Consider the following 17,062-nt stretch of genomic DNA (forward strand, 5'->3'; position numbering starts at 1 on the left):
GAATTTGTTAATAAAACATATTTTCAAAGCGCTCTTAGTCTATATATGGAATGGAACGCTTCCCCTGAAAATTTTCCCAACGATGACGGGAAAGGTTTTGTATTGGGCTGATAACGATAGTCAAGTTGAGACACTGTAGCTGGAGGAAGTACAGTTGAGAAGCTTTTGAACTTTTGCCTACTTAATTTTTTGAGTATGTGATTTGCGGAGACGAATGAATCGAAAGATTTTTAGTCTCCATTAACAAAAAAAAAAGAACATGTATTTTTCTTGAATTATTTTTTATCATTAAAAACACCAAATACAAAATAAGACTAATTTAAAATTGAATACCGTTTTGTCTCAAATTCCGAACACTTCATTTTTAAATGTAAATTTACTAAACTTTAATATTTTCAATAAGTGAATAATAAATACCCTGATATTCTTTGTGGTGTATGCTTCATTTTAACATCATTCACAGGTATCGATACTGTATATAACTTAAAATACTAAGCATTTGCAAATAAGTGACTGTCAAAACCAGCGATAAAATGTTTGCGTTAGCAAATTCGGAATTTGAATCATGTTTCGCAGCACAATATCCAAATTTTTGGGAATGTTATATTTTTCCAAAGAATAATAGCTAATTCGCTTTGATTTGATATATCGATCATCTGAATCGGTCTAGTAGCTCAAAAGTTATGATTTAAAAAAAAATGCATTTTGGGTGTTCGGAATTTGAGACAAATGTAATCAAACATATTTTTAGTTTTTCACCATGAATATGAATTTGTAAATAAATTTTTATGTTAGCCAAATGAAAGAAAAGGCTCTATTGTATCCAAAAACCACATGATTTTGGGAAAAAGTACCATTTTGAATAATGAGACACTGTTTAATGACCAAAAAAGATTAAGTGTTCGAAAATTGAGACAAAACGGTATAGGCACAATGCAATTATTTCCTTTCTTCAATTGAAATACACGGAAGAATGTCCACGTGGACAACAGGGGAGGGGTATAGTCAATGTCCACGCTTGTCCACGGAGGGGGAGGGGGGAGTCTAAAATCGTGCTTTTTCTGTCCACGTGGTATGTAGACAGCCCCTAACGGTAAAACCGGCTAACAATACCTAATACCTTCTATAAAAATTATTTGAAGCTTCGGCTGCTTCCTCGGATAGTTGCCCTAGAACATTATCAATTCAATTAATTGGCAAATGTGTCATTTTTTCAAAATACGCTAGCTAATTGGCTTAAATTTGATATATCGATAATCTGAATCGGTCCAGTAGTTCAAAAGTAATAAATTTTTGAAAAAAGTCATTTTCGGAAAGAAAGGAAAAAAATGCCTCTCTGGTTTCGACATATGTTATGTGAAAAGTCCTCAGCTTTTTAGAAAAAATATTGCGTCCTTGGTCCCGAGACTATGAAAACAATAAAAAACGAATACAATCAATAATAACGAGAACAGATCTCGAATTTTCTGCAGGTGTAGTATTTTTTCAAAAAAGAACAAGTGATTGGCTTCAATTAGATATGTCGATCATCGGAATCGGTTCAGTAGTTTTAAAGCTATGAAAAAAAGTTATTTTTGGAAAAAAGAGGAAAAAGTTGATTTTTCGGACAACCCTAAAATGGAAATGGTCACCCTACTGAAAAAAATAAAAAAATACGGGTCTAATTTTTTGCGATAAAGAACAAAACTACCACTTCTCACGAAAATCTGAGAACCACTATATCGGTTTGGCATGGAATTGCTGATTTCGGGTTAAAATTGAGAAAAAAAAATCCAAGAGGGGGGGGGGCGGTGATTTCGGGTGAAAAACTCAAGTGCTGAGTGATAAAAGACACTTTCATTAAAAACGTTTTGCGGGGAAATGCGGGGCAAGTATAAGTTCATCCGAAGCAAAATTAAACTTCCAAAATAGTACTTACTTTGTGTGGAGTTAACACATAATACAACCCACCGAATTTTGAAACTGTCAACAAAATATGCATTCGTTAAAAGTGCTCCAAGAAACACAATGAGCCAAAAATTGTAAGGGCTTGTATCTAGGACACGACCGCATATTTTCGACGTAGAACTACGCAGTAATATGATGCAATCCACTTGATTGTCACTTCGAATATTATTTTAGAATGCATCGAAATTTTTGTAATAGATTATGTTCTTCGTTACAAATAAATTTTATGAACGTCCTTTTGCGTTTGATATGATGCCTAGGACTACCAAAATATGTGGGAATAATAACGGAATAACGGAATAATTGTCAAACGATCATTGTATTTTACATTTCCCTCTGAAATTATTGCACATCTCGTGTTCACGTAGTTCTCGAACCGCGAAAGTTCATTCATCTCTAGTATCTGAAATGACGATGACGATGCGCGCGTGGAATGGGTTGAAACACGTGATGCTAGATGCCTTGAACAACCTAGAATAAGGGACTGTAGGATTTTTTTTTGTTTTTATGCTTCATTTTTTGTTTTTATGCAACTTAATTTTTTTTGGGTTTTGGCCGCCTAAACTTTCTCAGGGACCACTGTCCGTCACCCTCATCTGGGTGCACTTTCCTGTATGAATTTGAATAGGATTTTAAACGGAATTTGATAGAATAGGCACTCAAATGTTAATACGGGATATGTAGAATAACTAAAATTTCAAAAACATAAAAATATTAGGTTGTCAAAAAAGTCCTGCGGTATTTCCACGAGGAGTCGTTGTAAGCGCGTAGTTCTAGTTGTATTCATTGTATCGAGTCATACTATAGCTTGTTGGAAAGGTATTTTTACGTGCTATAATATAGTCCTTGACAGTGTTTTGTTTGGTTAAGTCATTCGTGAGTTATAGTGTCGCAAATATGGAGCATAATAAAGAGAAAATCCGACATATTTTACAGTACTACTATGACAAAGGCAAAAATGCATCTCAAGCTGCCAATAAAATTTGTGCAGTTTATGGACCCGATACAGTTTCCATTTCCACCGCACAACGATGGTTTCAACGTTTTCCTTCTGGTGTAGAGGTCGTCGAAGATGCGCCACGCTCCGGAAGGCCTGTCGTCGAAAATTGCGACAAAATCGCTGAATTAGCCGAGAAAGACCGGCATAGTAGCAGCCGTAGCATCGGCCAAGAGCTGGGAATAAGTCATCAAACCGTTATTAACCATTTGAAGAAGCTTGGATTCACAAAGAAGCTCGATGTATGGGTGCCACACACGTTGACGCAAGAAAACAACTTTGACCGTATCGACGCATGTGAATCGCTGCTGAATCGCAACAGAATCGACCCGTTTCTGAAGCGGATAGTGACTGGCGATGAAAAGTGGGTCACTTACGACAACGTGAAGCGCAAACGGTCGTGGTCGAAGCCCGCTGAAGCGGCTCAGACGGTGGCCAAGCCCTCATTAACGGCCAGGAAGGTTCTGCTGTGTGTTTGGTGGGATTGTCAAGGAATAATCAATTATGAGCTGCTTCCCTATGGCCAAACGCTCAATTCGGACCGGTACTGCCAACAACTGGACCGCTTGAAGGTAGCACTCATTAAGAAGAGGCCATCTTTGATAAACAGAGGCCGCATTGTCTTCCATCAGGACAACGCCAGGCCACATACTTCTTTGGTGACGCGCTCCGGGAGCTCGGATGGGAGGTTCTTTTGCATCCGCCGTATAGTCCGGACCTTGCACCAAGTGACTACCACCTGTTTTTGTCCATGGCGAACGAGCTAGGTAGTCAGAAGAGGCCTGTGAAAATTGGCTATCCGAGTTTTTTTTGCCAATAAGGAAGCGAGCTTCTATAACAGGGATATTATGAAGTTGGCATCTCGTTGGGAACAAGTCATCGAACAAAACGGCGCATATTTGACTTAAAACAGATGATTGTAACTAATATTATGAACAAATGAAAATTAAAAAAAAAATACCGCAGCACTTTTTTGACAGCCTAATATAATGTTTATACTATACTTTCAAACGGTTTTATTTAGAATGACCTATTATAAATATGTTTGTATGTTTGTATGTATCTGTAGGGTTGTCCCACATCAATAGAAATTTAATCCCCTTCCTGTTGACCGATTGATCTGAAATTTGGAACACGCCTTTATCTCTGCTGTCGTTATAAAACTGCGAATTCCATCATCTTGGAAATCCAAGATGGCGGCTGCTACAAAATGGCGGACTATATATTTTATCAAAACCCCATCAAAATGGGTATCAAATGAAAGGGCTTGACTAGTAGAACACAATTATTTATGAAAATGCAAACTCAAAATGGCGACATTTTTCCAATACATCTATATGGTAATCGTACGAAAAGGGTTTGACTGGTAGAACATACTTATTTGTAAAAATGAAAATCCAAAATGGCGATATATGTTTTTATTTCAAAACCCCTCCAATATGGATATCAAATGAAAAGATCTGACTAGTGACATTAGATCATGAAAAATCCAAGTTCCATTACTTTTATTTATACAACTCCCGTATAGAACGATTCCATGACAACAGGACTGCATTTGAAGTTGTGCCGGGTGGTAACCCAAAAGCACTTGCATTAAAATTCATTTCTGTGAAGATCAAAACTTTACAATGCAGGAGACAATAAATTCTGTTTCTACACCCTCCTACGAGAAAGTACAGTAATTTGAAAAAGTGTTATATACTTTCAAAGCTTTTTTTCTCCTCATTCCAACCCTACAATATTTGAAATGAAAGATTGCAAAGAATTGATATGGATCACCAAGTTGTGTCATTGATCCGAGCTTCCACCGTACACACACAATCCCATCGATCCATTTTTTCAGCGTTATTTGGTTGATCGGAGCCTTAATTCGACCAGACACACTCCGACCAGCAACCGGCTGAATTGCTTCCGAAAAATGGTAGTTGACACAGCAAAAACAACAAAAAATGACCCTGCTCGACCATCCATTAGCCCGGGCCAAGAAGCAGCGAAACGGTGTGACCCCCGGGCTAGGATGGATGGTGCGGAGGGGGCGATGAGAGAGAGGAAGGAGCGGGAACAACAATTGGAAAAGCTTGATTAAATTTGCTTCCTGTTGATTGCGACCTGAAAGGATTTCATCCGACCCTGATGACCTACCTACCCTACCCATAGACAGACACACTCACTCAGAGAGAAAGAGAGTGTTGAATGTGGCAAAAAGGACTACCGAAGCGGGGGGTGAATTGGTGTCCAAAGACATCAATTTTAACGATGATGACAATGCAATGCTCGGCGAAGTAAGCACGAGCTTCGGGATGATTGATTGAAGCCAAAGCTGTCGATGACATTGTATCACACCGCAATCGAGACAAAGGTTCTGTGGTATTTCGGGTTCTGACAGGTCCTGGAGATCTTAGGTTGTTGTTGTTCATCTTCCCCTCTGAAGATGACGAAATGGAATATCATTAATAATTTATGACCTCGTTGGAACGAAAAAAAACATTGTTCACTCCGAGAGTGCGAAACTCGTGAATTGATTTATTTCCTGCGGCAGCAACCCCTTCGCTGCCGCGAAAGTGGGCGCTTGCTACGCTGGTGGAACAAAAAAAAATAACGAAACTTACCCGCATCGTGGTACTTGAGATTTCGCGCCAAATGGGTCAGCTGGAGTGGTATGTATCGGGTGTCGGCCCTCGGGGGACTTCGGGGGGCGGCTGCCGGTGGGGAGGAAGCACCCGGCCCGAGTGGGCACAGGAACGCACGCTGTAACTCCCAGCCCACCTCGGAGATGATGCTCGCCTTCCGGAAGTATGGCGTCACTTCACGCAGGAATTTCACTGCAACGAAACGAGAAAGGGAAAGAGAGACATAAGGAGGGCGCGGTGAAAATGGGTTAAACACGGAACTTAATTAATGGGGTCGGATGGAAGTTTTTAATTTTGAGAGCCGGGTTTCCTTTTTTTTTTGTTTTGTCGTGGCCGTCGTTGTTTGTTCTGCGCTGTTTGAGCGGGTCGGATAGCGTTTGGCAACCCGCGTCAAACATGACACTGGATGGATGGTCAAAAAGGGGACGATTAAGCAATTTTTGGGTTGTTTTGCCACGAAAGCTGTGGGTTGCGTGTTCCGTGGGGTAGATATTATCGGCAGGCAAATTTACTGCGTGAAATTTTGAGGGAGGAAGTGTATATATTTCATCTGGTGTACATCTGGATGTTTGCGATACAACGATACCAACGGTTCGTTGGTAAACAGATGCGAATTTCACCATTGCCAAAAAATAATATGAACAGTGATATAGTAAGTAAACCATAGCGAAAGTTTTTATTAGCACTTGATTTGATGGATTGTCAGAATAATTCTTGCTTAAAAACTTTGTATTCTTCAATATGGGTGATCCATACTGGCTTATTACCGGTATTCACTGTTCAGTATTTTTGAGTTCTAAGACAGTTAAACCATCAACACTACACAACAAGTTGGGCATAATCAAATGATCCGAAAAAGGTGTCAATAACAAAGCATTGTCCAAAGAATAACTACCGCAACAAAATAATGAAAGACAGTTTTGTAACATTTGGAAAAGAACCGTAACACAATCACGTCAAATGATCCAGAAAATAATTGCCTTGATTTTTTGTATTACAGATACTTTAGACTACAAAATACTTTCGCCTTGGGGCTAGAAAAAGGGCAATTAGGAGAATAATCGATTAAAAGATCTAGGATTGATCCTACGAAAGTTCGCTTTGTAAGGAAAAGTGAATATTCGAAGGTGTCCATATCAAAATATTAATTTTGGACGGGATGATGTTTGTCTGGTGAGAGAGTAATAAATAAAGTATGGTTGAAATTTAAATTTACCAGGCTAGGTGACATTCGATGACAACTTATACGGATGAACAATTTTGTCTTACGACAAACCTAACCATCGACCCCATCAGGGTCACCGAAACTTTTCTACAAAATATATCTCGATGCAGTCGAAAGTGATAACCGAAATAACAAAACGCGAATTGATGTGATGTCATGATGTTTTGCAATGAAAGAGCTTGTGAGAATTCAGGAGTGTGTTCAAACTTCTTGGTGACTTTTCCCGATCGATCACTCAATTTTTGTGAATTTAAATATTGTTTCAGGAGTATAAGTGACGGATTTTCTGTTGCTTCTGCAGAGAATAATTTATGGATTATTTCCATTTCCATTAGGAAATGATGGCTTAGAAGCTTCGGAGATATAATTTTTTTGAGAGATGCTATTCAATATGTTGAATGTTTCAGTTTCACTCTAGACAGCAACTAACGATAGTACATGTTAATATTGAAAGTGAGTATGTCAATTTATTCAAATAGGCTTTTAAGAGCTTTGCGAATGGTGTGCCTCCCAGTGCCAGCGTTAATATCACTCAGGAAGGGCTGTCCTGAGTGATCTCATCGACCCGGGCCCACAAAATTTTTGTGAAAAGCTTATAGTCCGTACTGAGCATGCTGATCGGTCGCCGGTTATTCAAATCATGCTCATCACCCCTTTTAAAGGGTGTGTCACATCAAATTGCATCACGGAAAAAACGCTGTAGAAATTTAATTTTTAGGAATTATATCTTCAGCTTTCGCTTATAATCAGATAAGAGTGTATAGATCACGTTGGCCATGCTTCACTGTCAATTTTTCGTAAATTTGGAAAAATGTCGTCGAACGAAAAAGAGCGTCGTGAATTAATCCTGCGCACTCATTTCGAGAATCCGGAGTTGTCACATCGGGACATCGGTAAGATGCTGGGAATCGTCCAATCCACGGTCAGCAGAGTACTAAAACGATACTTCGAGAACCTAACCATCGACCGGAAGGTGAAGAACGGCAAAAATGGATGCTCCGTCAGTGAAAAAGATCACAAGCGCGTAGTTAAGCAGTTTAGACGTGATCCGAGAAGTTCGGTCCGGGATGTCGCCAATAAGCTGAATTTGTCAAGTTCATTCGTCCAGCGGACCAAGCAGTGGGAGGGCCTGCGTACATACAAGGTTCAGAAGGCTCCTAACCGCGACGAAAGGCAAAACATGGTGGGGAAGACGCGAGCCCGGAAGCTGTACACCGAAATGCTGACGAAGCCGCATTGCCTGGTAATGGACGACGAAACCTACGTCAAAGCGGACTTTCGTCAGCTGCCGGGCCTGTTGTTCTTCTCCGCAGAGGACAAATTCAGCGCTCCGGAGGAGATTCGCAAGCAGAAACTATCCAAGTTTGCCAAAAAGTACATGGTGTGGCAAGCGATCTGCTCTTGCGGAAAGCGGAGCGCCCCCTTCGTGATTACCGGCACGGTAAACGGGCAGGTTTACCTTAAGGAGTGCCTACAGAAGCGCTTACTACCACTATTGAAGCAGCACGAGGGCCCGACCATCTTCTGGCCGGATCTCGCTTCGTGCCACTATTCAAAGGGCGTGTTGGAGTGGTACGAAGCCAACGGGGTCACCTTCGTGCCAAAGGAAATGAACCCGCCCAACGCGCCGGAGCTTCGCCCAATAGAGAAATATTGGGCGATTATGAAGCAGGCTCTCCGGAAGAACCCAAAAGTTGTCAAATCGGAGGCGGACTTCAAGAGAAAATGGATTTCTGTTAAAAAAAAACTACAACCTGACGTTGTACAGAACCTTATGGACGGGGTAAAGAGGAAGGTGCGAGCATACGGGCTTGGGCTCGAAGTATGAATAAAAAGAAAATGCCAAAAGTTGTTTAATAGTTTTTATTTTACTGTCTAAAATTTTCAAAAGGATCGGTCTACTGGGCGAATTTCTACAGCGTTTTTTCCGTGATGCAATTTGATGTGACACACCCTTTAGGTATCAATGTTATTATTCCAGACGAAAAGGAGCCAGGAGGATACTCTCCAAATCGAAGGTATGAAATAAATAAATCTAGCATTTCACCTTTTATCGTTTCGAAAAAAAGTGCGGTAAAATTCATAACCCAAACCATCCGGTCCCGGAGAACACCTTTTGGATGCATGCTTAAGAATGTATTCTAATTCATTTACTTCAATTGGTCTAACTAAATCTTCTCTGTTTTCCAAAGAAATTGTTTTAATAATGTTCTGTAAAACATGTTGGTGATCCGTTTCATCAGTTTCATCAGTCTATTTACTAAAAATTCGAGAAAAATTAACGTAGATACTCTTTTTTAAAATTGTGACATCCGATGTCGCTATGTCATTGATACGAGGACTGATCATTTTTAAAGGTTTATGTAGCCTGATACAAACTGATTTTTTCGTCTTCCACAATGTTGGAGGTATGGTATGAGAGTAGAAATCTAATTTATTCTTTTCAGTTGTCATCAACTTTTACTATTTTCATTTCATCCAAAACGTTTGTACCAACCAGGGGTCCTCAGCACTTCCCGGAACAACAACGAACACGTCTGTTCCATTTTCGCGGTCGAAGCAATAGCCACTACCTGGCCTGCTTGCGCTTTCAGACCTTGTGGATAATATTTTAAATGCTTTAAATATAAATGATCCTCTTAAAAGCATAGTATTATGTTTGCTTCCGGTTGTGAGAACATTTTTGAAAGAAAAATGTGGCTTTTTAGCAGCGTTCATTTCCCTCGATGCCTAATTGAGCACAAGAGGTCAAGGATTTGACCACTGTCATACAGTGGAATTGCAGAAGCATCATCCCTAAACTAGACCAATTTAAATTTTTAGTTCACAGTTCTAACTGTGATGTATTTTCTCTCTGTGAAACATGGCTTTGTTCAGCCGACGAGCTGAATTTTCACGATTTCAACATTATTCGCCTAGATCGTAACGACTCGTTTGGTGGCGTACTATTGGGGATCAAAAAACGTCACTCCTTCTATAGAGTCACTATCCCATCGATTACAGGCATTGAAGTTGTCGCTTGCCAGATACAAATCAATGGCAAAGAACTCTGCATTGCTTCGATATATATTCCTCCCAGGACTACGGTAGGCCGCCATCAGTTCTTTGATATTATCGAGGCATTGCCGGAGCCGCGGTTAATCTTAGGTGACTTCAACTCCCATGGAACAGCATGGGGGTCACTCTACGATGACAACCGTGCCACGTTGATTTATGATCTGTGCGACAACTTCAACATGACAGTTTTAAATACTGGGGAAGCAACTAGGATAGCCAACCCTCCTGCACGGGCAAGCATGCTAGACATATCTCTCTGCTCTTCTTCATTATCCCTGGATTGCACATGGAAGGTAATCCAAGATCCCCACGGTAGTGATCACCTACCAATAATTTTATCGATCGCCAATGAATCAAAATCTAGTGAGTCAGTCGATATTGCGTATGACCTCACGAAGAATATTGACTGGAGAAAATTTGCAGAATTAATATCTGAAGCAATCATTTCGATGCATGAACTTCCTCCCCTTGAAGAGTATAATTTTATATCAAGTTTGATTTACGATAGCGCACTTCAAGCTCAAAAGAAACGTGTACCGGCTACCACTTTCCGACGTCGTCCTCCATCACTTTGGTGGGACAAGGAGTGCTCAAAGGTCTACCTTGAAAAATCATCCGCTTTCAAAAAATTCAGGAAAACTGGATTAGTGGAATGGTTTCGAAAGTACCAAGCTCTAGAAGCCAAACTAAAAGGTCTGATTAAAGCAAAAAAGCGTGGATATTGGCGGAAATTCGTCAATGGTTTGTCAAGGGAGACCGCTATGAGTACTCTTTGGAATACGGCTAGGAGAATGCGTGGCTGGAACCATACCAATGAAAGCGAGGAATACTCTGACCGTTGGATTTTCAAATTTGCAAGGAAGGTTTGTCCCGATTCTGTTCCTGCACAAAGCGTCGTACGCGATATTCCGCTCCAATGCGATTATGAGAATTTTTCGATGGTAGAATTCTCAATTGCCCTCCTCTCATGTAACAATTCAGCTCCGGGGTCGGACAAGATTAAATTCAACTTGTTGAAAAATCTTCCCGACTTGGCAAAACAGCGTTTGCTGAACTTGTTCAACAAGTTTCTGGAGCTGAATATTGTCCCGCATGACTGGAGACAAGTGAGAGTGATAGCCATACGAAAACCCAACAAGCCGGCTTGCGATCACAACTCGTATAGGCCGATTGCAATGTTATCCTGTATTCGCAAATTGTTAGAGAAAATTATTCTACTTCGTTTGGACAAGTGGGTCGAAACGAACAATTTGCTGTCAAATACGCAGTTTGGCTTCCGCCGAGGTAAAGGGACGAATGATTGTCTCGCGCTGCTATCTTCTGAAATCCAAATCGCATTTGCTCGCAAAGAACAAATGGCTTCCGTTTTTTTCGATATCAAAGGGGCATTTGATTCAGTTTCCATGGAAATTCTCTCAGAGAAGCTTCATAATCGTGGACTTTCACCAATTCTGAATAATTTCCTGTACAATTTACTCTCAGAAAAGCACATGATTTCTCTCATGGCAACTCAAAATCTTCTCGTTACAGTTTTATGGGCCTACCGCAAGGCTCCTGCCTAAGCCCCCTCTTGTACAGTTTTTACGTCAATGATATGGATGATTGTCTAACTAGAGACTGCACGCTGAGACAACTTGCAGACGATGGAGTTATTTCCATCACGGGTACTAATCCCGTCGCTCTGCAAAAGTCGTTGCAAGATACCATGAACAATCTGTTCACGTGGGCCCTCAAGCTGGGTATCGAATTCTCTACGGAGAAAACTGAAATGGTCGTTTTTTCTAGGAAGCACGAACTCTCCCAATTCCAGCTTCACCTATCCGGCAAAACGATCCAACACTCTATGTTTTTCAAATACCTGGGTGTATATTTTGATTCTAAGTGTACCTGGGGGAGACACATTGCGTATTTGAAACAGAAATGCCAGCAAAGAATCAATTTTCTCCAAACAATTACCGGAACATGGTGGGGTGCCCATCCAGGAGACCTCATTCAGTTGTACAAAACAACGATATTGTCAGTGTTAGAATATGGCAGTTTTTGCTTCCGATCAGCTGCCAGGATTCATATTCTCAAACTGGAGAGAATACAATATCGTTGCTTGCGTATAGCCATGGGGTGTTTGCATTCGACACATACGATGAGTCTCGAAGTTTTGGCAGGAGTACCCCCGCTTACTCTTCGGTTCACAGAATTATCCTACAGATTTCTCATCCGTTGCAAGATCATGAATCCATTGGTGATTGATAACTTCGAAAATCTACTCCAGCTGACTCCTCAGTCAAGTTTTATGTCTTTATACCATGAGTACCTTACCCACGACGTGCACCCTTCACCAGGCATCTCCAACCAAGTTTGCTTCCCATACTTTTGCAATTCCTCTGTCATTTTTGATCTGTCCATGCGACAAAAAATCCATGGAATACCAGATCACCTACGCTCCAATGTTATTCCGTCGATATTTTCGGAAAAATATGGGAAAGTTGGATCTGATAAAATGTTCTTTACTGACGGTTCATACATAAACGGGTCCACTGGCTTCGGCATCTTCAATGAAAATTCCAGTGCCTCTTTCAAACTCAAAGATCCTTGTTCCGTGTATGTCGCTGAACTGGGTGCGATATATTACGCATTAGGGATCATTGAAACATTGCCCATCGACCACTATTTTATTTTTTCAGACAGTCTCAGCTCAATAGAGGCAATCCGCTCAATGAAAGTTGATAAACGCTCATCTTATTTCCTAACAAGAATAAGACATCTATTGAGTGTTTTGGTCGAAAAATTATTCAAGATTACCTTAGCATGGGTTCCCTCTCATTGCTCGATTCCGGGGAATGAGAAAGCGGACTCGCTAGCTAAGGTGGGCGCTTCAGAAGGCACACTTTTTGAAAGGCAAATTGCTTATAACGAATTTTTTCACATTCCTCGTCAGGACACACTCGTTAGTTGGCAGCGCATGTGGAGTGAAGATGAGTTCGGTCGTTGGTTACACACGATTATCCCTAAGGTCTCGACGAGTGCATGGTTTAAGGGATTGAATGTAGGTCGTGATTTCATTCGCGTGATATCTCGGCTTATGTCCAATCACTACAACCTAAACGCGCATCTCTATCGCATTGGGCTCGCAGCAAACAATCTTTGTGATTGTGGCGATGGCTACCACGACATCGAGCATGTTGTCTGGTCGTGTATCCGGTTCCATGCTGCTCGCTCTCAGCTCTCTAGAGCACTGAGAGCAAAAGGCAGACAATCGGATATCCCCGTCCGGGATATCTTAGGTAGCCGGGATCCTGATCTTCTGCTTCATCTATACCTGTTCCTCAGAAACGCCGATGTCAACGTTTAATGATGTTTCCTTCGTTGTGTCCCCGTTTCATATCCCTCCTAGCGATCGATAAACTTTTACTTAGTCGCAGCAATACATACACACACTCTTTACAGATGCACGGGCCAAAGGTTGTGCAGTCCACTGATCATTCAACAAGAGCCAAAGGTTGTACCGCTCATGACAACTCTACACGAACTGATGATTGCGCCGGCTAGTGACCATTCTATCCTGGATTCCTCGAGTCGAGAAAGACGCACCACGCTAGATATGGGGTACAGACTAGGGAGCGTTGCTGATTAATGGTCAGCTGCATCCCAATAGGAAGTAGCCCGTGTCGGGCACACGTATAGAGCATCGAAGACTGCAACATACCAATTATGAGAACACTTGTAATACTAACCTCGAGCCAACCGCGAGTAATCGGTTACATATTACTAACATAGTTGTAAGACAAAATATGTCAAAATATTGGACTCCCGGCCCCGTCAGGCTAACGCCACATGTGCCTTAATAAAAAATATATTTTGGGAAAAAAAAAAAATAAAACGTTTTCTCCTTCTGCTTGTTTTTGAAATAGTTCATTTAAACATTGATAGTAGAAACTTTTCTCTCTGCATATTTGCTGATTTAAATAAGAGCTTTCTGTCTTGAAAAATCGTTTTATATTATATTTAAAGTCATTATTTCACCAAACGCTTAAACTTTGAGAAGAATTTCGATTTTTTAGGGTAGCATACATAGAAATAAATCTTGTTTTGATATCTTCATCTTTTAAAAAATAACACCTTAGTTTCTAGTAGCCCCTTCCTATAAAACGGACACTCTTCACGTTGGGAACATTCAATTTAAAGATTACATTAGGATGATCCGAAAATGCTAGAGGAACTGTTTTAATGTTCTGAACTAGATTTATGAAGTTACTTGAACTGTAGAATCGATCCAAACGTGATTTTGATGGACCCCTGAAGAAAGTGAAATTAGCACGATTTTTAAAAATATTTTTTACACGTCTTTGAGACCAAGATTAGACGTCAGCTGTCTAAGACCATGGCAGATGTTACCAGAACCATTTGAATAGGAAGTTTCAAAAATACAATTGAAGTCACCCACTAGCACATTTTCTTTCCCATGTGCCAAGTGAACAATTATTTTATCATGCCTGAAAATGAAAGTCTTCTGAAAATCGTCTTGCTTCGTTAATCTTTTGTCGAATGCATAATGCACTGCTATCATTTGCAATTTTCAACAAACAAAAGCTTTCTTTGGTGTTCGGCATTGCTCCCGAAACACCCCTTATCGCGGCATCGATTCGGCAGCATTTTATCGCGGAACGCAAATTCGGCAGCTCATTCGATCAACGTCAACTCGTCACGGGAAAACTTTCCATTCGATAGAATGGTTCCGTTTTTTAGTATTCAATCGTGAATGGAAAATAGAAGGCATAACGAAGGCATATCGAATTTCTGTCGAGGTGAGAGAGAGAATAGAGTCCCGACCTCGTAACTTAATCCCATCAATCATAATTTATAGCTACACCACTACTACTTGTCGGGCTGTCGCTGCTGGCGGCCGGGAGAATATGGTAATCCTCCCGGGGATGAGAGGGGAATGAAATGAGAAGAAAAAAAAACTCGAACACAGCGTAAAATCAAGTCGAAACGAACAAAAACCCGGACCTTTTCCGCCCGGTATTTTGGCGGAAAATTCAACAGGAAACCGGAAGTTGGCGATAGCGTAGCCGTCCTCGTCGTCGTCGTCGTCATCGTCGTCGTCATCGTCTTTGGGCCGGGATAAGAAAAGCAGGAAGCATTCGGAAGAATTATTCATTCTCTTAATTTACTCTGCTGCTATATTATTTCTACGCTTCTCCGGAGAACAATTGGATGCAGGCGGGTTGGGTTGGTTTGAGAAGGAAGTGAAATGGGAACCCGATGATCACGACCCGGTCCTCCCTCGGGATTTCATCCTTTTTATAAACTTTCACAGTTTTTATTTGCTTTTGATTATGTTGATCCGTTTGCTTGTTTTCATTTCACGGATTGTTCTTCTCGTTGCGTTGCTTATTTTGTCGGGAACAAGTGAAAAGGGGTGTCGCTTTAATTTGATTTCTTCTTAAAGTGGAACACCTCATCCGTGTTGTCGATTGTGTTGATTCGCGCAGCAATGCTAATGACAGCTACGACAGCGAACGAGGCAACATCGCTGTAATGAAGTCACATTCACCGCCAATTGGCGGTTTGAAACGCCCTAATGGGAGCGAGGAAATTCGCTCGTGTGGCGAATAAAGCGTTCCCCTCCCCCTCACATCACGACAAGACTTTCCGCGGAAAGATCATCCCCGGAATGACAGATAATTTCCATCAGCTTCATTTAGCGGGCGGCACGAAATTTGTTCAACATTTCCGAACACTTGTGAACCGTCATCATAAAGCGACCGCCTCTCCGCCACCACATGTACGCACTTCGATGTTGACACAAAAACAAATTTGCCTGCCTGCGTTACTTTCCGAAATGTTGCCTTGAATAATTAGCGAACGAGTAAAAGCATCCCTCCCCTGGACCATACCCTTTTCAACACCTCCGCCGGTTGCCTCCGAACGCCTCCAAACCCGTCCCGTCCATCTCGTCACTGCTCGCGCTGAAGATGATTAAGAAGATGGTTCGGAGTTTTCCGGGAAACTCCCACCGACCGAATCGGGGAAGGCACCAGGCGCACACCCCGACCCCGGCAGGACAAAGAAAACAAACCAAGACAGGAAAAAAACCCAAATAGATTCTTCCGCTTAACGAGCTTCAAAAGTTTTTCGCAACACACAACCAATGGCTCGACAAGGCGCACACACAAAACGCCCACTTTCATCACTTTCGGCACAGAAAGTGAGCCTCTTCTCATTGTTCGGCATTGACTAAGTTATCCATCGCATTTGGGGAAATTCTTGGCAAACGTGGGTAAATAGGAAATGGAAAGAGGATACATTCGATGGATGTCGGGAGGGACAGAGAGAAAATTCGAGGAAAATTCGTTTCCGCCAGGAATTGTTTGCTTACTTTGGGGAAAGCAATGTGTGTGTGTGGGAGGATCAGAGCTATCGTTTTCGTTATTGATTCGTACACTGGAACTGGTGTTATTTGAACTATTTAATCTGTGTTACTGGGGCGGCATATGGATTTTGTTTTGGGCTGGCTTCTTCGTAATTTGTATGGCAGTTTTAGAAGAAACTTCAATCGATCGAAGTATCATAATCTTTTTTTTTTAAATTTATTTGCATCTTTGCAGCTTTTCAAAAGGGTAATAATCCACAGAGGAAAAACATTATCCATATTACACCCTATGCATAAAAACCTCTGTATATAATCAGTACAATAATTTTGTTCAACTACTTTTACGATATACAGGCATATCTTGAGTTCTCTTATATATGCAATATAAGACGAATTTCATGCCAACTCGTCTTAGGAGTTGACAGCACCACCTCAGATAGCAGTGAAATGTTGTGGGTGTAAAGACATGGGTCATTTAAGCAACTTAGCATACTTGAAATATTCGAAAAAGAATTAGACTACTTTTTGGAAAAAGCCAAATTTTTATTCTTTATTTTTTACAAAAATTTATAACTTTAAAACTATGATTCCTTCGCGAGAAATCAAATCCCTTCTTACTAACAATAGAATAAGGTGAAATGTAAATACATGTTAGATATAAGATAGGCTTAAGAATTGAGTATGATGAATGTGAGTGCGAATGTGAGTGTGAACATTTTCAACATATCCTTATATCCCTTCCTTTTCCTGAAAAAAATGTCACCCTTCTAAACTCGAGCAAACCGCGAGTAATCGGTTCTCTACTTCATTAACACTAGAATTAATGAAAAATG

The 17,062-nt window shown here is 40.9% G+C and overlaps 1 protein-coding gene across 2 annotated transcripts in view; it reads right to left on the reverse strand.

Moving 5' to 3' along the window:
* Positions 1–17,062, reverse strand: part of LOC129770177 (beta-1-syntrophin) — a 652,823-nt gene that overhangs the window by 116,758 nt on the left and 519,003 nt on the right. For both annotated transcript variants that reach the window (XM_055772842.1, XM_055772843.1), the window contains one exon: positions 5,554–5,766. In XM_055772842.1, the coding sequence (XP_055628817.1) occupies positions 5,554–5,766 (213 nt within the window). The remainder of the gene's footprint in view (positions 1–5,553; positions 5,767–17,062) is intronic.

The sequence above is a fragment of the Toxorhynchites rutilus genome, chromosome 2 (genome assembly GCF_029784135.1).
Source record: "Toxorhynchites rutilus septentrionalis strain SRP chromosome 2, ASM2978413v1, whole genome shotgun sequence".
NCBI classification, from domain to species: domain Eukaryota; kingdom Metazoa; phylum Arthropoda; class Insecta; order Diptera; family Culicidae; genus Toxorhynchites; species Toxorhynchites rutilus.